The sequence below is a fragment of the Varroa destructor genome, unplaced genomic scaffold, assembly GCF_002443255.2.
Source record: "Varroa destructor unplaced genomic scaffold, Vdes_3.0 BEIS01000005.1, whole genome shotgun sequence".
NCBI lineage: Eukaryota > Metazoa > Arthropoda > Arachnida > Mesostigmata > Varroidae > Varroa > Varroa destructor.
The window spans coordinates 68,909-89,363 of record NW_019211458.1 but is presented as its reverse complement, the minus strand read 5'-3'; the positions used below and the strand labels follow the sequence as shown (position 1 = coordinate 89,363).

General features: G+C 39.5%; 3 protein-coding genes across 19 annotated transcripts in view; 1 reads left to right on the top strand and 2 right to left on the bottom strand.

Moving 5' to 3' along the window:
• Positions 1-2,168: 2,168 nt before the first annotated feature.
• On the bottom strand, positions 2,169-7,458 carry GCS1 (mannosyl-oligosaccharide glucosidase). 3 transcript variants are annotated; one of them, XM_022807847.2, is made up of 3 exons: positions 7,317-7,458; positions 5,827-6,135; positions 2,169-5,305 (listed from the first exon to the last, which is right to left on the bottom strand). In XM_022807847.2, exons 2-3 carry the CDS (start codon positions 6,119-6,121, stop codon positions 3,132-3,134), a joined length of 2,469 nt encoding a protein of 822 aa, XP_022663582.1. In that variant the 5' UTR covers positions 6,122-6,135; positions 7,317-7,458; the 3' UTR covers positions 2,169-3,131. The 3 variants fall into 3 exon arrangements, with proteins under 3 accessions (XP_022663582.1, XP_022663583.1, XP_086847635.1); XM_022807848.2 differs by having other exon boundaries at positions 7,207-7,348; XM_086991509.1 differs by lacking the exon at positions 7,317-7,458 and adding an exon at positions 7,127-7,172.
• On the top strand, positions 7,451-20,143 carry LOC111251353 (armadillo segment polarity protein-like). 5 transcript variants are annotated; one of them, XR_015329328.1, is made up of 9 exons: positions 7,451-7,589; positions 7,877-7,992; positions 9,267-9,448; positions 9,805-10,859; positions 11,145-11,294; positions 11,598-12,357; positions 12,575-12,865; positions 13,245-13,447; positions 18,679-20,143. XR_015329328.1 is itself a non-coding variant. In XM_022807852.2 (8 exons), exons 3-8 carry the CDS (start codon positions 9,361-9,363, stop codon positions 13,259-13,261), a joined length of 2,361 nt encoding a protein of 786 aa, XP_022663587.1. In that variant the 5' UTR covers positions 7,451-7,589; positions 7,877-7,992; positions 9,293-9,360; the 3' UTR covers positions 13,262-14,093. The 5 variants fall into 5 exon arrangements, 4 of the variants coding, with proteins under 4 accessions (XP_022663587.1, XP_022663584.1, XP_086847636.1 ...); XM_022807852.2 differs by lacking the exon at positions 18,679-20,143 and having other exon boundaries at positions 9,293-9,448; positions 13,245-14,093; XM_022807849.2 differs by lacking the exon at positions 18,679-20,143 and having other exon boundaries at positions 13,245-14,093.
• LOC111252055 (receptor-type guanylate cyclase Gyc76C-like) overlaps positions 16,283-20,455 on the bottom strand; it is a 70,612-nt gene continuing 66,439 nt past the window's right edge. For 9 of the 11 annotated variants that reach the window (XM_086991504.1, XM_022809410.2, XM_086991506.1 and 6 more), the window contains one exon: positions 16,283-19,477. In XM_086991504.1, coding sequence (XP_086847630.1) covers positions 19,113-19,477 — 365 coding nt within the window. In that variant the 3' untranslated portion in view covers positions 16,283-19,112. Of the gene's footprint in view, positions 19,588-19,844; positions 20,025-20,455 lie in introns of those variants that run through there. The other 2 variants (XM_086991508.1, XM_086991507.1) reach the window with 2 other exon arrangements.

Here is a 20,455-nt window from a genome sequence, read left to right as displayed (position 1 = left end):
CGTGGCTGCGTAATTAATTTTCAATCACATACGTAATTTTTTTGGGTCCTTCAATGGGTAATCTATTTTTATTTGGCCAGAGAAATTCAGAGATTTTAAATGGAACTTGTTTTATTGTTTAGCTTGGCCATATACTATGTTTTAACTATATATACTGTGTTATATATATAAACATAGTATATATAATTATATATATATACTCTGTTTTTGAATAGGCAAAGGCATTTTTTTGCGCTGAAGGCACAACTAGCTGACTGACAGCTGACAACAGCTGACAACTGAGCTAAAGGGGCTGTAGCTTAGAGGGCGTTTCTCGGTTCTTGACGTGTGTTAACTTGTTCTCGAACGGTACATAAAAGTAGCATGTCACGGTAGTATCTAACATTATAATTTAATGATAAAAATACCGTGCCTTTATTTGATCTTCACGTAGTTTGCGAATTCGGCCGCCAATTTAGTCATTGTATTCTTTCGATATTAGTGAAAACGACCCCGACGGCCCAATTTGGTATTCTAAGCTTCTGCTGATTCTAGGAGTTGGCTACTTTAGCGTTAGTGAGTGTTCTCATACGTTATGTTTGGCACTGTGAGTTTTCTATTTGTATGGAAATCTAAATGTACGTTAAACATTCGTATGGTACTTTTAGTAAGCCCATTACTTTTCATGTGATTAATAGCTAAACAAATGGTTTAAAATATGTGATGTATTGCTGTACCATTATCTGGAACCATAATTTTAACATTCCTAAACAGTGAAACTACATCGTTAGATATTTATAAAGTTGTACCGGATATTCATCCAATTCTTCTCGATTTAATCGGTAAGGTTTAATTAGCAGAATATGCATTCGTTTGTTCGGTAAGTCCTGCGAAATCGATATGACGCCGACAGTTCTTCTATAAGGCTTTTAGACGTCATGTTTTAGCACAAATAATTTAATTAAATGGTCAATTTCCACGGCAATCTCTGTCAAGAGAGGGAGCCCAAATGAGTACCCTAATCTAACCTAGATATTCCTTATGTGATCGCAATTATTGCGAACTTAGGAATAGTGTACCGCGTGAATCGCAGAGAACTATGGGACCATTTTCCATAACCTCATGTACCCAGCGTTTATGATAACTGTTGCTATTGCGCATAAGAATAATCTATGTGACGCTGTGTACCCCTTTGTGCCGCTTATAGTAATAGTAAAATTATTTTTCTCTATCATAGACATGCTTATATATATATATATATATATAAGTTTCGTTACCTTGTAACAGACCTAAGCTGTTACTATTTTTATGAAACCAAATTAGGTGTTTCTAAAAAATACCTTATATGTACCATCTAAAAATAAATTGCCCGTTATTTGTCACGTATTTAGTTGCAGTGCTGTTTTAAAATTCAAGTTAATTTTTAGTTAAGATGTCTTGTTAAATAGGTACACACAAAATAAAGATGAATGCAAGATATTTATGTGAGCTAGACGTTATTTGTTCACTACAAAGGAAAATGTGTATAAGGCGTTAGTAAACTGAGCGCTTATATTAGAGTTTTTAGACGCCAGCCAATCTAGCAAGATGGAATGTTATCAATCTCTGGTTCGAGTCTGCAGACTCGACTGACGCTATCGAGATTTTCGTAAGTAATAGCACTAGCATTAGTTTCAACATTCTTTATATTAAATACCTAGTTATATTGCCTCTTTTATTTCAAACGAGTATTGATTATAAGACCGCACGGATATGTTCGGAGCGATAACTAAATTAGAATTATGTCAGAATAAGATAAGTGAACAGCAAGATTAACTTTTAACTTACAATTCGATACTAATCCATGCGACTGAGTAGATCTTGCCTTAAAGAGTCAAGGCAACGTCGTACCTCTATAGAAATAACTGAAATGCCGTATTACCGTGTTTACCTATAAAATATAGTTCTTACATGGTTTTATAATTCTATCAGAATACATTGTCTGCTATTTGAAATAAATAATTAGAAACAGATACCTCGTTTCGAACCAGAATTTTTTTACTAAAAGCTATAACTATTGTGTATTAGGGTACTTTAACATGCATATAGCATTTCCGCCACCGGCCTTATTCTCTAGTTTTGGTGGAGGAAATTCTAATGCATCATAATTGTGGCATATATAATATAATTATCAATTAAACACAACACAGTAAAGTACAAAACATATTTATTAAAACCCGCCTAACAAAAGATTGAAATAATGTGTAAAGACAGCACGTCTATTATGGTGATTGAATAAAGTCTTGCCTTCAATATTTTTTGATAGCTGAGCTAGTTAATTATGCTAATAAAAAATTAATTGCACGACAAATATAGGTATAGCGCGCACCTCTGTAAGACGTGTAGAAATTTTTCTTTCGATTTCGCATATAAGCCAACTTCGTAGACAAAGCTGCAAATATAGAGATTCATATTATTACATATTTCAAAAACACATAACCCATTCTGCCCGTTTCACCAGTTAAATAATATTATCTTTATTTGAGACAACACTAGTTGAGCAAATCTCGATTGGCACACGTTGCATGAAACTCTAATATTTTCTCTTGTTGTGCAGTCGTTCACTGCTTTTGCTTTAATATAAATCCCATCCTCTTTAAATAGTCCGTACCAGCACTAATACTTACCCGTTTACTAGACTCGGACTTTACAAGAGCAGTGTCAGTGCTCATTCAAATCCGTCTCAGAGTCGCGTCAGCTCAACGTTTGGAAATTTGTTTTTCAGCATTAAGTGCTTAGCCCGCGTCTGTATAGCTTCAAGCTAACGCTAAGATTCTTAGCCTCCCAATCACCTTATGACAGGGGTTAATTGTAGGTTGTAAAAGCGCAAAATGCCATTTAAGCATAGCTGTCAGTGCTAAGTGTCTCTCGCAGATTTACTTCCAAGCAAATTCTATTTCGAACCTGTTTTACTCGTAAATTGCATTTTTGGTATTATAGCAATGCGCAAGTCATATAAAATGACGAAACGATATACCGCTTTGATATATAAAAAGAGAATCTTTGTCATAACATTATTAATTTCCATTAATTTAGACAGCCGCGCCTGCTTTTGTACTAATTAATTATACTTAATAATTAATTAATTATAATTTATTTAATTAATTATACCATTAATACTGGTCACTCATAAGAAGTACCACAAGAGAAGTCCAGCCAGTGAACGGATGGCTTCCTGATCCTTTGCCCGTTTCGTCCTTATAGTTCTCCCACAAATATCCGCTTTTATGGTATTGTCGAATTACGTTCCTAACAATGTTTTGTTGAAGTTCATTGTGAAGTCTTCGCGCTTCGTTTCTATGTGGCCCGTCAATTTGTGCATAATATTTCAGTGCGCGGACTACGAGGAAATTCATATTAATCCAGATGTTTCCTCGCCAATATGGTGGATCGTGCTCAGTATTACGGGCATTATAAAGCTTGCCGTCTTTCGATAGGGACCTAAGGCCAAAGTCGGTCCACAAAAGTGTGGGATCGTCTAAGCTAGATAACATCTGTCCGAGCTGTGAGGAGTCTACCTCCAGCAAGCGCATGATTAGTGGGAAAAGGCTGACATAGCCGAATTGGTCGACAAAACGTTCAGTGGGAGCTTTGGCGGTGTATCTTAGCATCGGAAGCGACGGCTCCCCCGGTTTAGGCCTCTGACTCACCAACATCACATCATCAGTGTGCAATCCAAAGTCACTATACTGATTTCCGCTCGGCGACCAATGCTGTTTATTGAGATCGTTATTGTCTTTAAGTGCCGCAAATATTTCTTTGTATTCTTTGTAACTATCCTCCGGGAGTCCAATCCGCTCGCCGATGTCGGCGAGAACTTCTGCCATTAGTGCGACCCAGCATCGAAGGTCCAAATGTCTTTCATTATCGGTTGGATGTGAAGCTCTGGGGTAGTCGTCAAGGCCTGATGCCAATGTTTTCGGATTGAGTTCTGTGCGGATTTCCGGATTTCGACCCCTCCAACGATATGATTTAGAAATAGGCCCCTGTTGCTCGCGTTGAAAATAAGTAAAAATAGCTTTCAGGCGAGGGTAAGCGCTACTAATAAATCCGGTATCTTCTGGGATTTCGCCTCGTTTCATCATATCCAGTAACGTTTGTATGGCTAAGAACATGGTCGGTGGATTTGCATTCGTACTCTTTTGAACAATAAATTCGTTTGGCACCATGGCCCGAGCCTCATCTCCCAAGATCTGCTCCCTTGGTATCCAGCCATTTGTATTCATAAGGTCCAGCCAATGAGCGATTATATCCTTCGATATTTCGGCGTCCCAACGCGATATTAGCAGATTGTGGAAGCCTTCATCCCAGAGAAAACCTCGGGGGAAAAATGATCTTGAGGGCACTGCGGTGTACAGCGCTGCGGGCCAGTATGGCACAGTATCCCTATTATTTGGTCCTCGCACCAAGCTTTGTCCAAAGAAATACCCGATACTGCCTAGCATGTTGCTTAACGCAGCTTTCGCGACATTGATTTCCTCAATTTGAAATTTGGTCTGCAATGGAAACGTTTTATCGAACCGTTCATCAAAATCACGTCGGTACCTATGTAACTCTTTGCTGAAGACGTCGCCTTTTAACTCTTCCTCCAGATCCCTTTCAGGGTCGTTCGCCACGTTTTCAAACATAACTTCCATTGTGTAAGGCGGCACGACTGTTACCTGGTTTGAAATAAAGTTCGGTTTTCCATCAGGGTCTGTAGGAGCGAACACTGATCCTTGTACAAAAAATAGCTTAAGAGGGTAATCCTTAAGTTTTGTAGCTTTTACATTTTTCTGTATGACATCTACCACTTCGTCAGGTGAGGGTATCACCGTACTGAGGTAGCCGTATTTTATGGGCTGAGAACCGCCGCCATCAAATCTTAACCGCCAATCACCCACCTCTGGCGAACCTCCTGTCAATGCTTCCACGCGTGTTTTATCAACGATATCCAGACTGAGATTGTGAGATCGAAAATCAGCCATGGCATAGAAGAAAAGAGACATCGGCTCCGGCTTTTTTTGTGGTTTTGGCGGGTCAGGCGAAATATTTTCTACCGATATTCGCGCTGTCCACTCTCCACCTTTCTCGCCTGGTCGCTTTACAAACGATGTGGTAATGTTCAAATCTCCATCAATGATGACTTGTTCACCGAAATGAACACCATCGTGTCTCAGCCACGTGTACTTCTGCAAACCATCTCTTTGTGAGCACCAATGGCGGATGTTAAGGTTATTTCCTCGAGGTTTCTGGTTAAACCACATGAGTCCGAAGTTCACCGGATCACGATGGCGATTTTTCATGCCTGCAATTCAGATCCGCAGTTCTAGTTATTTTAATGTTTAAATATTAATAAAAATATGACACTGGTTTAGACAGCTAAATTTTAAAATAGAAAAACTAGAAACTGAAATCCAGATCTGTTCTCCGGCGGCTCTTTTAAGTCAGGACATATTTCCGAATGTAAGAATATCGATGTCTGCGTTTGGTTTGAGATTTATAGATAAACCTACACAGGTATATACACATATATATAAACGATTAGAATATTTATTCCCAATGCCATCAATAGTTAAAGACTCTTTTGCAATAAAACGGTGTCCATCAAACGCAAACATCGATACTCTTACATTCAAATATAGACTTTGACCTTAAACATAACATGCTTTTGAAAGCATTTTTAAATTCGAATTTCTTTTACTATAAATGCTACGTATTACTCTGCTAACTATGACAGGCAACGGCGGCTCAGCTCGATTAAGCTATACTAAATTAAAATTATAAGTTTTTTAAATAGTACAATAACGTATTGCGTATGATTCATACCGAAGTACAGCTGCGAACGATAGGTGCCCCAATATCTATTCGGAACGTCAAGGCCAGCCTTCGAGACCATCTTAGGCGAATCCAACGGTGTCACTATCTCGCTTTGAAGTTTGTGTAAGTGCCATACGTAGCCTAGCACACATATTAGTAGTGAGATATTGAACACGATGAACATCTTAAATTTGTTGTCAAAGAGACCGGAGTCTTTGAGCTTTAGCTCCCGCCGCCGCAAAGATGACGGTGAGCAGGTGTGGTTGCTTTCTATAGCAGCCCTGCTAGGCTTAAGCCGAGTCATTCCTCTACCGGGAGCTGAAAGTCAGTTACATGGAAAAATCAGTTAGTGGGAGGAGAGTCAACAGGGTGCCGTATGTCACGCTGCGGAAACAATAAAGAACCAAATAAGATGATGAACCACTTGCGTTGCATATTTAAGCTGCCTTGTCTAACATTAATAATGTAATAAAAACAATTTAATACAAATACAATGGTGATAAAATAAATTCTTATAATTGTGATATATATACTCCCTTGTATAAACAAAGGTGCTTTTCAGTTCAGTTCGGTACTATGATGATGTAACTTGAACATAAAAGGTAGCAAAGAAGAGCTCAATGTAAGATAAAGCTCTTTATTTGGGTAACTACGAAAGAAGTATGTCATTTTACAAGTCATAGAAAAACTGTTCAGGGCAGAGAGATCCAAAACAGGTTAGAGACGTCATGGAAGGATATCATTTGCTTGATATTTGTACAAATAATAGTTAGTGTCTTGAACAGCACCTCAGATCGCAGTATTACAAATCTGACTGAGGTGCATGTAGATTCTCTGTCGTTATTTACGTAAAATGAGATGAACATACTCTTGCTTTTCCTAAATTTTATTCGAATCAATTAGTCAAGGAAATAAGGTACAACGTCAACAAAATGATGCCTAGTGTAAATAAAAGCAGAAAACTAGATTTTGAAGTTATACTATAAAAAAGACATTCACTTGGCTCTGTAGCCAACAGACGTTTACATATATTACCTTAAGTAGTTAAGATACCGTATTGGGAATAGTGAGGTTAGAGCAAAATTGACACTAATATCTATTATATATTTTTACGGTCCACGTACAATGCAAATTAAAATGGATCAAAGGTAAAGCTGATACTCTGCAGCTTTGATAAAACCAGATTGCCGTGACAAATGTCTAATATTTTTCTCTCAAATACGAGAAAACACAACGCATTTATTTATTATATACATATAGTATATATATCTACTATATATCTACTATACTGTTTCCTGTTATTGTATACCCGTTTTCGAACAATCCCAAATAAACCACATAAACCACATAAAAACAAGAACAACGGAGGTTGACGTTTTCCTAACATACATGTATTTTCCCGCTCTCCTTTTACACACAGTAAACCCTACAAATGACGTGCGATGTACTTTCGTTGATCAACTCATCTGGCACGTTTGCTGTCTCCATATAAAACTCACTGTTATTTGTACACTCCCCAAAGTAACGCTGTGTTATTAATATCCAGTCGGAATTATCCGCGGTAAGAAATCTCGCTCAATATTCCACAGTGCTAACCACCCTCTCAGGGGTACAAGTCCCTCTCATTTACTACGTAAACACAAGAACGAGCCAGAGGTTCCCGTCCACCGGCCTGAGCTGCAGTAGTGCAACATCGAATAACACCGAATTCTGTTCGAGTTCCGAATTCGAAACTGTTTTCAGCTTTCTTTGCAGAAAATCATTTCAGTTAGGTAAGTTTGTCTCTAATAATTAATGCACTCCTAGGCACTGAAGCACTTGTAATAATATACAACGACGACACCAACATAACTTCACTCAGTGCAAAAGCGAAGCTCCGGCAGCACTTCTGTTCGAAATCTTTGTAAGTGTCTCATGCAAGCATAGCTTCGAAACATCCATTTCACGTCTGCATCGGTTGGGCGCCGCAAATGACAATATTTCGAAGTATAGGCCTCGTACAATCCGCCTCACGCAGCCCGCGACTTTAAATATTTGACCCCTTGATTTCTACCGACAGTTCAGGTGAAGCAGAAGAGGTGCCTCAAGAAAGGGCAGGCGTCGATTGAGGTACTCTACATACTTGCCGATAAAAAGAAGTTGATACTGCATCAGCGTGTGGAGCTCGTTATTTTGGTAAATAGTTGATATTTTTCTAGGTGCAAGTACCCATGTTTTTTTTTTCGTAGCAATGTATACTTCTTTTAAAGTAGTTACAAATGCAAAAGCAACTCCCTCGGTACTTCTGAGTATTCGGCTACAAGCAGAACCGTAATATAGATTTTTCTATTCGCATATCCTGCTCAACTTTTTAACTATTAGTTGCACTGCTTTGATTACTGACAAAGCCGTAAGAAAGATTCGGAGTAAAGTCGGTGAGCCTATGTGAAAACAATAAATACTAGTGTCTTGTCACAATTTACAAGTTTGGCTATGCAACGTGAACATTCTTTATGCTGATGTGTTAAGGAAACATAATGCTTGGTGGATTTTAAAAGCCACAAAATCAGGTAACAAGACTGTTGAGTGAAACATTTTGGTATATCAGCGTGTAAATATTCATTGTATTTCAAATCTAGAAATGTGCAATAAGCTTGCATTTGGAAATCTGAAACTAACCGAGAATTTCCGTCATTAATATTTACAGGGCGTACAGGGAAAAATTATGGAATCTTATGAAATGTACTTTTATTAGAAAGGTAGCATGAACAGTCTCCGATTGGTATAAAAGAATAGAGTTTAAGCCACTGTTCGTTTCCTACAAACATGTCAAATTGGTTGAGGATTTGTGTGAATCTGCGTTTGTCGGGTGAACCAACTAACTTTTTGACCTTAAAATCTTCAGTTATGTAATTATGTTCAGACGTTAATAAACAGCCTAACTGTAGCCCGATCTTTGGAGCCTTGAGTGCAAAGGCTGTCGAAGCGGTCGCACTAGCCCTAGATATGCTAAGCGATAATAGGCTATTGAGAATTTTTGAGCGATTAGTATTAATAACCTGTGCTTCTCTGTTACCGAAATCTTTAATACGCACTGGTTGGCGATTTTTCTAACGATCTCTGTGCAAAAATACATAATAAAATGGCTATAAACGTCCCGTAAGCATTTATAATAGAGGTTCTTAGATAGTTTTGGACGCCCGAATATGAGTTCATTGTGATCCAATCAGATTTGCGATTCAATACATATGTGACACAGTGATATCTAAACATTTTGTATCGTCAACTGCTTTGCTCGCTTTCAAAGTATTCCAAATCACTTTTTGCTTAGGTTATTGGACACATAAAAGTAGGCTGCAGAGAAATCGTGATTCGTTTAACTTATTAAAATTAGAGTTGCCAATTTATTGCATTTTTACTTAAGCTAAATGTTTTCTTAGAGTAACGAAATAAGTTCACATGTTTCACAGGTTAAATCCATACTTTTGTCGAACAGCCCGTTGTTTAATAGGTTGTAGGCTTCACAGCTTCTCCTAGCATAGCTCACATCTAAGGGACGAAGAGATGGCCTCCGATAAGCTGCACTCCTCTCAAGGCTCTATACTGGTGGAAAGCGCCCGACATATGGAGGTTCCTTCGCAGGCAAGCAGTTGTAAGTGGAGCACGTGTTTGCAAAAATAATATTCGAGTACAGAAGGCAAGATCTACAACATTTTCGTCACAGTTTGTGTCACACAACTTTCGTAATCATCAGGGTATACATAAATTGCCGTACTTATTCGTTTTGATTAGGTTGTTACCCCGTAAAACTTGTTTAATCAGAACTTACAACTTAGGATTTCATTTAGTTTTATATTTGTTACCAGAGAACTACCCGTCTTGATAATAAACGTAAATGGGTAACACCTAATGTTGACCCGAAACCAAAAGAACGGTTTCTATATCTCCATAGGAGAAGTATTTCGAACGTCATTTGTAAAATTTTACGTTGTTCTATTGCATTTTCAGTTTTCCTTGAAAAGTCGAACGAAATGCCCCAGTCGGAAGTACCACGAGACCAGCAAACGGCTTTATGGCAGCAGAATTCTTATCTAGATCATGGAAATATCGGCTCGGGAACAGACTCTGGTATTCAGAGTGCCGGACCTGTATCTACTGTAGGAACTGGCGCTGATGACGAAATGTTTTGCGATTGGGATAGCCAAAGTTCAACAGGAGACTTCTGCAATGGTTATGGAGTAACCTCCGGTACTGTCGAGCAAACCAATAATACAGTTGAAGAAAGAATTGCTTCTCAAAATCAACAAATTGTACAAGGTAACCGCACGCCTAATTTCCCAGCGCCCTTCAACTCTACGCTTACTAGCCAGTTCAATCCAAACGAATCTACGGTGGCGCAGAGGTTACCCGAATCATGGCGAGTGTCGCGTAACGCTGTCGATAATCTAAAAGATTACCAAGGCGATGCCGACATTGCCAAATCGGTTCCGCATCTAGCAAATCTACTGAATGATGAAGACCATGTTGTGGTTTCGCAAGCAGCAGCCGTTGTCTACCAGCTATCGAAACAAGAAGGCTACCGTCATGCTATTCAGAACTCCAACCAGATGATGAGATCCCTTATAAATGTCATGATCTCTTCAAATGATCCAGATACGATGCGCTTTACTACGGGAACATTGCAAAATCTTTCACAGCATCGACAAGGCTTATCTGCCATTTTCACATCTGGCGGCATTCCTGCTCTTGTCAGATTGCTAGCGTCCCCTGTAGAAACCGTGCTTTTCTATGCTATTACCGCTCTTCACAATTTACTTCTTCACCAAGACGGCAGTAAGGAGGTTGTCCAGCAAGCTGGAGGACTCCAACAGCTTGTATGTTTGCTGCAAAGAACCAACGTGAAGTTCCTCGCGGTTGTGACGGACTGTCTACAAATACTCGCCTATGGTAATCAGGAGGCCAAGTTGACGATCTTAGCGTCTGGAGGACCCACTGCTCTTATAAGAATATTAGAACGTTATAACTACGATAAGTTACTGTTAACTACTACTCGAGTGCTAAAGGTGCGGATTTTGGGCTATGTTTAAACACAGTCTTTTTGAAGCTTCTTAAAATAATTGGAGAGAATTAAGTTCGAGCAGTATTCCGATGTAACTGATTTCGAAAATAAATATCAGTCTGTAGAACGGTCAACAAAGATAAACATAAAAGGCATAAGAACGTATTTAATTAGCTCAACATGGAGTCGTCACACGTTCATCATGATAAAATGTTGTGGAATGATGCAAAGGTTTCATTAAATAATAATCACGTTTTTGTCAATGAACGACAAATGAACGACATTATAGGTGTTGTCCGTGTGTTCGTCAAACAAGCCGGCCATCATTGACGCCAACGGTGTGCAAGCGTTATCTAAGCATTTAAAACATGCTTCTCAACAAATTGTATTGAATTGCCTGTGGACTATCCGTAACCTTTCCGACGCACTGCTTCGTCAGGTATAGATCGCCAATTATGCACACACACTACGTGTGCCTATGGCCTTACCGTTTTATAATTCCTAGGTATACCTGTGTAATTTGCCTGTGTTGTCATAGGTAAAGATAGAGAAGAACACCGTCTGATAACCAAAGCAATCGATTGACAAGTACGTTTGCCTCATAAAATAGAATTGTCCATCTTTATTGTCTAGGTGAGCATTTCCTTAATTATCATATTTACTTTATACTAATACAAGTAGTCCCGTTATATCTGATGTTGATGTCTATTGATTGTGTGATTTACTATGGAACAATGTGCAGGATAATGTGGAAGAGTTACTTCAAAATCTTATCGAGTTACTCGGCTCACCTAAAAAGGACGTGGTAACATGCGCTGCCGGCATTTTGTCAAACCTCACGTGCAACAATCAGAGAAACAAGTCACTTGTCTACGGCATGAGAGGGTGCCAAGCGCTAGTAAATGCAGTGATGAATGCTAACGATCGTCAAGAGATCATTGAGCCTGCTGTTTGTGCTCTGCGCCACCTAACATGCCGCCATCCCGAGGCTGAACTCGCTCAGAAAGTAGTTCGTGGATCTTATGGTCTGTTTATCAAGTTGCTGCATCCACCTTATACGTGGGCAGTCGTGAAGGCCGCCATCGGATTCATACGCAATCTCGCTTCATATAGCGATAATCATGGCGATTTGCAGAAAAATGGTACTATCGAACGCCTTATCAGTATCTTGCGCAAGGCCTTCGAGGATATGACGGCAAGTCGCGTAAATGGGGGATCCGTACCTCAGTGGGACGGCGTCACTATGGCTGATATTGTCGAGGCGGTTAGTGGAACCCTGCTCCTTTTCGTAAAAGAGCCCAGAAACCGTCCTATGCTACGCTCTATGCGTGTTACTCCTGTGTTTGTGCAACTTCTCTATTCGGACATAGAAAGTATACAGCGGGTTGCTGCAAGCTTCCTCTGTGAGTTTGCGTCGGACAGAGAAGGGGCTCATCAAATTGACGCCGACGGGGCCACAGGCCTGCTAAACGAACTAATGATCTGCCGACACGATGTGGCTTGTAAGTACATTTAGTGGCAGGAAATCAGACAAAGAACCTAGCTTGTTTTGTAAATTGCTCCACCCAAAATTATTTGTTATTATAAACTTAGTTTTGAGATTAATAAATAGCGGTATCTAAAGGTTTGGTTTATTGAAAATTGCTATGTCCAAATCAAAAATATCAAAAAAAGAAACTTTAGAGCTTTTCGTAATGAACGGTATCTTCTTCTTTGCAGCACGGTATGCGAGCGAAATTCTGTCTCGCATCTCTCATAGCAAAACATATACATATGGAAAAATTCCGAGCGTGGGCGGAGAGAAACCTACGCCTTGTGGTGCTCAGGATACTCGTCAGTCAGCCGAGCAGGATCCAATGGATATTGAAATAGATTTTTACACTAATCCTTCCCAAATATATCGTGGCCCACCACACCCTCCTACTGAAGAATTCCAAAATCCGATTCGCAACCAGCATCAACACACGTATACTGCTAACAGCTCAAACATTAGGAACTATTCGACCAAAAGTAAGAGTCCCCTTCTTTTTCATCTAATCTGATGAGGACTATTAGATTGAAAAATATTCCGATAAAGCTTGCATCGATTGCTTCTCCGAAAGTTCCTATTTAATAGCCTATTTATAGGAACATCGTGGCATAATTGTCATAGAACCGTTACATACAATATTTTAGGGTGCACAGTAGACTATAGTAGTGGCTAGCTCCTGTATCGCGGCATCCTGCTATTGTCTGCCATCTTAGCACTCTTGGGTTAAACTATACCTATTATTGTGTAAGTAATTGCGTCCATTAGATAAGTAATTAACGTAAATGCATGTATGAGTTAAGCCGAATCAGCGCAATCAGCTGCCACACTTAATGTGGCTCTGTTTAATGGTCATTACAGATACTTGGGATAACTGAGCTAGAAGCTAGGTCGCGGAAGCAGCTGAGCTCAATGCACATGACTGTTTATGGGTTGCGTTTACATTCTCGAACAACTCTCAAATGGGCTACCAACACTTTGATACAGTCAAAGGTTTCTGGTGTGTCCCCCCTTCGCCTCCCCTCAAAATCTAACTTGAGAGACTTTTTAAAGTCACCTAGTTGGTACGTATGATGCACAGCAGTATTTTCAGAAATTGTTTTCAAAAACGTGTGCTGTACATCAGTTTGCGATTGGCAAAAGCAAACTGAGATCTCATAATAGTGTTGTTTTTAGATATAACAAATTGCAGAGGACAGGAGTTCGGAGAATAAAAGCCCCGACAGGAAATTTGTAACAACCTGATAGTACATTTGTTTCTCTTTTTCTGTCCTAACCTCAGTCTAATCTAATCGGTCAGTAGGCGCGAGGAAAGCAAGATACGATTTTTTTTTGTTTATCTATCTGTGAATTCAATTCTTTTTCACTATTCATATGTAAAAACACTGTTACCGCTTAACCGCTCGTATAAATTTAGTGTGTGTTTTTCATATACGGAGCCGCTAACTTGCTCACCTCGCTAATATTATCACACAAAACATGTATCGAAATACAGATGGCGGAACACATCCGCGGTACTTTCAAGGTAATGCTTTAATAAAGTATAGATTAAAGCCGAATCCTTTTTTCTATCTGTTCTATGACAAGTACGTCGCCACAATGCAATCATTCACGTTTAATCACTATATCTATTACATTATATTTACTTGTATACTTGTATTTAATACACTCAAAAAGCATCACAATAAAGTCAATTTCTTAACGCCTAGAGCTATTATTCGTTGTTGTTGTAGTCTATACAACCTTACGACATGAAGACGGTACATTTCTATTGCAATCACTCTGGCAACCCAGAGGGCTTTATGCCCGGACAGTCGGTAGCGGAGTTCTAGTACGCCACCTGATTAATCGTCAGCGTCGGAAAAAGCACAGGCTCCGGTTAGAACAGTACTGTCATCTAAACCTAACCTAACCTATAGTTTGAATGGCTTGAGGTCTTGAGTAGAGGTACCCCGCAGCGTACCCTAGCCTGCCGTATCCGAACGCATCAGCTGCCGAACGAATGCTTTACAACGGAAAAAGTACCTGCAGATGCGCTGCAGAGAAAAATGAGCTATGGATAATACAGCGCAGCTTCACCGCATGTCCGACGTTTGATGCGGCACCTCGCGCAATTCGATCACTGACCACCACGGTGATTATGAAAGACGCACAGAGCGCGATTGAGTATCATCTACTTGGACGGCAGTTTCAATGCAAGCTTCGAAAGGCTTCAATGGTAGCTTCGAAAGCCAATTAGGCAGCCGGCTCAAACGGACTTCGCAATGAGCACCCCTTAAAAACATTCTAAGTCTAACCCCTGGCTCAATGGCGTTTTTCAGCGGATTTCAGTTGGCCGGCTCAAGCTGACCCTACTTGACGGAGAGATGTTAGTCTAGATGACTCCAAAAACAAAAAGAAAGCTAACTTGCAGAACACTTAGCTGAAACGTTTACTAGGTCATTGCCGTATGACAACAAACCGACTTATTTATCTGCTCGCCAACCACCTCGCTTATCAAAGATCTGCGGTTAGTTTTCAGACTCCTAGTTACCGACGCCACTTCCATGTGAAAAGTCCAAAAAAAACTGTTGATGGGATATATGATAAAATGGAAGAAGAAGTTGGCCGAGATCGCTTCAGAGTGCTCAACGTTGGATCGATAAGAGGCGGCGCGTAAAAAGAACACGAGCCGATTCATTTTGCTCTAAAGTGAAGACAGTTTATAACATATGTTGGCACTGCTTTGACAGAAGCTACGTGATCTCCAGTAGATAAGTTATAAGAAAACAGATAATCTTTACTTGCCATATGTATCTTCGCTCTTACGGATTCGTATACATGGAACGAAGTAGAATTATAAATAATTCTGCTCAGCGGTAAAATACTTATTAGTGAATTCTATAATTGTCTAACGAGGTGTAAACAAAATCGGTATCCTGGGAGTTTGATTACTGGTCATCTATATCCGACTAAGTTCCAATCAAAAACATACTGCACTGAAGTTATCCAGTTTGGAATTTCAAGTGTGATTTATATCGTACAGCAAAAGAATGTTACGGGATCAAGCAAAGTATCATCGCTTGCATAACGTGTTAAAGCGTTATATTATGTACCTATTTTCGACATAGAATTGATCTATAGAAACAAACACAAGTATACCCCTTATGCTTTAAAATCACGTTTAGTGCCATATTTTCTCCTGCTTTAAATAACAGTTTTTATAAACACTACTCAGAAAAGGAAGCTGCGAATATGCAGAACTAGTGAGGTCGATGTCCGCCTTCCGCAGTCGCTCTCGGCTGTTGACGTGGCAACAAAGTAGCTTATTCACGAACTGTGAAACGTACACAATGATCCAACAATATATAAACTAGAAGGCAGATCGCGTTGAAAGTTCTTTTTGAGCATCTGCAGAAGCAGTGTCCTGTTTCCTGTGCAATAAGAACTATTCGTAGAAAATGTATTTCTATTGCCCTTGGGCAATCAGTAACCTAGATATTTCTTATGAATTTAAAAGTTGTGGTGCTACAGTCAGCATTACCGTCGAAAACAACGATCCTTCCGCTATTCACCGATAATCTCATGCATTTAAGATAAATAAGATGTAAGTACACAACAGCCTTTGGTACTTTTTCTATAATACTTTTAATCATTCTCTCTGGCCGAGTTTTCGTTGTGATTAAAACAACCTCCGTCGCCAAATGAAGCTTCCTACAGTTGAGGTTCGGCTTGCGGCCATTTTTGTTCGCTCATGCATTTCTGATTCATTTTCGTTCAGTAACTTACTTTTCTTACGGGAGTCAATACTATCTTATTCCAGCCCCACAAGATTTCAAGAATTGTTTTAGAAAAAATAATTTTACCACCACCACAGCAAGAGTATGTCACGCCTTAATGTGAAATAAACAACTGGCAAGTGAGGAAATATACAACATTTATTGTTCAACTTTTACTCTGCTATACCCGCCGTGTTAATTTCATATAAATAGTCCATATAACACATTTTTACATCTATATATAAATATATTTATACAACTAGAACAATCATCATACGCGAAAATTTCCTTATCCTAGCGGATAAATGGTGACGGCTATGTGTTGCGTCCTAAAAATTTCTGCGAGTCACTCGTATCTTTACGCAGGACCAATCATCATACGTCACGTAAAATTCACCAATATATTCACTCATCAGTATCACCATCTACTATTTTACTTATCATTCTGGTACAGTAATTGATGTACACGCATTCGGTGCCCCGCTGATATAGTTCAAGTTTAAAATATACTCTGAAATGATTTAACAATCGCTAATTACTCTGATATGAATCACTTGTTGCAATATATGTATATATTAGTATGCGTTCACAAAGAGAACTGTGCCTTTCATTTACAAAAAAAAAAAAAAAATCAGGTGCTTACTGTAGATAAACTGTGATATGTTTCTTACTCCCGCATGTTGTAGATAGCGCCATAGGGAGGCCAGCTGTTCGTACGTTTCATATAGAGAACGCTTGTAATAGGTTCGCCTGTTTGAAGCCATAGATTACTCTGCATGAACTGATGCAAAGGCCTATTATGAATATTTAATATTTTGACAAGAAAAATGCTCAATGTGGAGATAAGTTGTACTTGAAATAGCGAGTCGTAGCAAAGCAGGAATTTATCAAGCCCTACATTTTTCTAAACCTCCCTGTGCGCCTAATGTACACTTGTTGTACGCTGCTATATACGTTTGATGTTCATAATATAGTAAACTAATAGGTGATTCACTATGAACAGTCTCTGGTGTTTTTCGAACGCTTAAACATTCAAATGCTAGTTAATTAATGTATTCTTTGAATAGTGATGATACTTAGCGACAATTCAGAAAAACTGTTATTAAACAGCGTACTTGCGTACTACAGTGGAGGTTAAAATCTTGTTGGTCAGAGTTCCGTGGGAACCTATGAACTCTTATCGCACGGAACATCGATAACCACTACTATAGTTAAGTGCGCACAAGTAGCAGAAACTATCGATGTTGTTGAAACGCGTCTGCGCAAAGCTGCTGTAAGTACTCTTGGTCAGAAATAAAAATAGTGAAAACCTGTAAAGGTACGACCAGATTCTTAGTCAACTGTTCTTGAGTTAGATATCAGCGCATCCTTTCAAGAGGTTGTGGTCGAAATAAGAAGTCGGAAGCAAGCCGGAAAACCTAGCTAAAGACATACATATCGCAGTCAAATACAGCATCATATTGGCACTGGCGTAAATATTTCGGAGACCTACATTTTGCAGATTTTATTGCCACACTTAGCTCTAATCGCTTCGGCTAAAACGAAAATAAAGAAACGGTCAAGAACACGATTACCCTGGAACTAACACTTCTGTTGTAATCGCCAAGAAGAGGGCCATTCGTAAACAATGTCAGAACAAAAAAAGTAGGAGAAATGTTCTTCGAAACGGTCTCGGCCTAAAAAAATTAGGCTGCGAGCAAATAACACATGTTTTCTTGCGTGCCCTCCGCATGGGCTCCGAAAGCATATAAATGGGAACGCACGACTGCAAAAGAGCTGAACTTTGAAGGCTCGGCAAATGACAGATCACGTGTAATCTGTTAAAAATAGGCCGAAAACGTCCTTCTCATCAGTGTGAAGAATGTATTCCGCTTACTAAAACATCTCGGATCGACAGGAATTTCATGGCGCAAGCAGACGTACGGAGCGTGAAAGAGCGTTGCATGTGTAAACAACCAAACCTGGAGGCAAGACGTGCTTGCTCATCAGCGTACATTTATCTCAAAATTCAATTCGTAAAAATTAGAAGAATATATATTGGTTATAACTTCGAATGCTAATGCCATCACGAAGATCATCAGTGAAGTCGACGCTGAAATAATGCTGTCGTATTCTTGTTTCATCATATCTGTCGAAGTATTCGTGTTTTTACTTGTAAAGAGTAGAACATGGGACAATTATGAAACAGGAAAAGCTGATTCATGTACACATCAAGATAAGTCGTTCACACTCCAGGCAAGCGAATCAACCACGTATGAAGCCTCAGGCTACAACTTTGCCATACACGTCTATAAATGGTAACTTATATTCCATAAAACATAAATGCAACATTACCCTAAGGTAGAAGATTATAAATTACACGGCATATTACTGATCACATGGTAAGCAATGTGTTTTTCTAGCTAGAAACACACATGTGTCCGATAGATACTCTCGTGAAGTCACCTGACATATCTATTTATAGTATATGTTACGAGTCATGTAACCGCGTAACACGCCGGTTGATGTACGATTACACTAAACGTTTTGAGTTTTAGGTCCGTTGCCGCCGTTAGGCGTTACATACGGCTGGTTCCCAGCACGAAACGAACTGTGTATCTACGCCCGATTCAACCGCAGACAACCACGTCATTCTTAGGTTTAGCAGGAAGATACACTACCCGTTACGCCATCACGTAAACCGAATCTGAATCCGGGTGTAGGCGCGCTTCGTTCGAAGCCAGCCATTAAGTGTGCGCCTAATGAAGGTACTAAACGCTGAACTCGTAACGCCTAAATATACGATTACACCTGTAAGTTATCATTTACACATTTTAATTTGCTAACTGCTATCCAAGTGCTGAAGTGAGGGCGCTGGCGAAAGACAACAATTTAAAATTGTCCCATTTCCTGCTACTTTAACACCTGCTCTAAAAATTAGCATATGTTCATCAGTATCTAATTGCTTCTTCTCTTTGCAGCGGCTGTATATCTACACGATGCTTTCCCTATCTCTATGGGTACAATTATTATTGAGGTTAAGTATCTCGTTGACAGCCTTTTTGAATCTTGTTGTTCTTGGACGAAAACCCTGTTCGACCGCTCCAGTGCCGTCGCGATTTTTCGTCGCCAGCTCGTCGTCGAAGGACCTCCAGCGTTTAGCTAAACTATCCTTCCTTCTGTCCTGTTGATGATAGTCCGGACTTGATCCAACGTGTCGAGAGATGTCTGGCCATGCGGACCGTTGCAAGTTAACAACATCGCTAGAATCGCACGGCGACGGTGTCCTTTGTTGAAGAAGTGGCCTCGAGCTCTCGTCTACGGGTAGCGCAAGCAGATAAGACGGGTGCTTGGCGCCTGGGGAGATGGGTGCCGGCCAACAGGACATAAGCCAACGCCCCATGCCAACCACGTATGGCCGATTAACAGAGGGGATATGAGTTAGTCAGCTGTGCATCAAATGGACTCTAGATTCACGCATATAGCATTATCACAGACCATGTACGGGTTTGGCGAATTTAAGGTTGTGAGGGTTGATGCGTACAGTTGAATGTGCATATAGATTCGATGAGAGGTATTTGGAAATGATAAAACGTGTTAGTTCGAGGAAGTTTATGATTCGATAGAGGAATTGTAAATGTGGGAATAGACGAGTAGGTAGGAACGAAGTAGCGAAAGGCGGACGCAAATGAAAACCATTAGCGACAGAGCAATACACAAAGGAAAGCAAAAGAAAAACAGAAAAGTTTAATTAAATAGTTGCTCAAATTTTCGGGGAGCTGTTCCACAATGCGTACATGTTCACTAATTCAGGTAACGAGAGCGATCCTAACTAAGAATAATAGATACAGTAGGTTTGAAATACGGAGGGTGGTCTTTCTCCGGCTGTTCGAACGAAAATTTCCTTAAAAGCAGGTAATTATAAATTAAATAATTATTTAGATACCTTCAGTTTTAGAGATAAAAACTTCGGGATCTATATTAGAAATAAGATAATAAACATGTCTGATGTATGGTTTTTAACCGCTTCGCATTTCTTTCCATTTTTGATTTGCTATTTCAAAGATATCTGCCTCAACATGGAACAGTGTTATCTCTTTGTACCTATAAATTTATGGTTGATTTTTTGTCTGTTTTACCTAATACACACTTCAACGTACATATGCCCAATTCAAAAAGCGAAAGCAATGATTTTATCCAATTTAGATGTACATACTTATACTGCTTATACTTATCTGTTATTTATATTGAGTTTGAAGGTCGGATGTTTTCACTATATGCTATTCGATAAAGTAGATTTGTCAGTGATCATGTTCTTTTGTGTCTGACACCGTA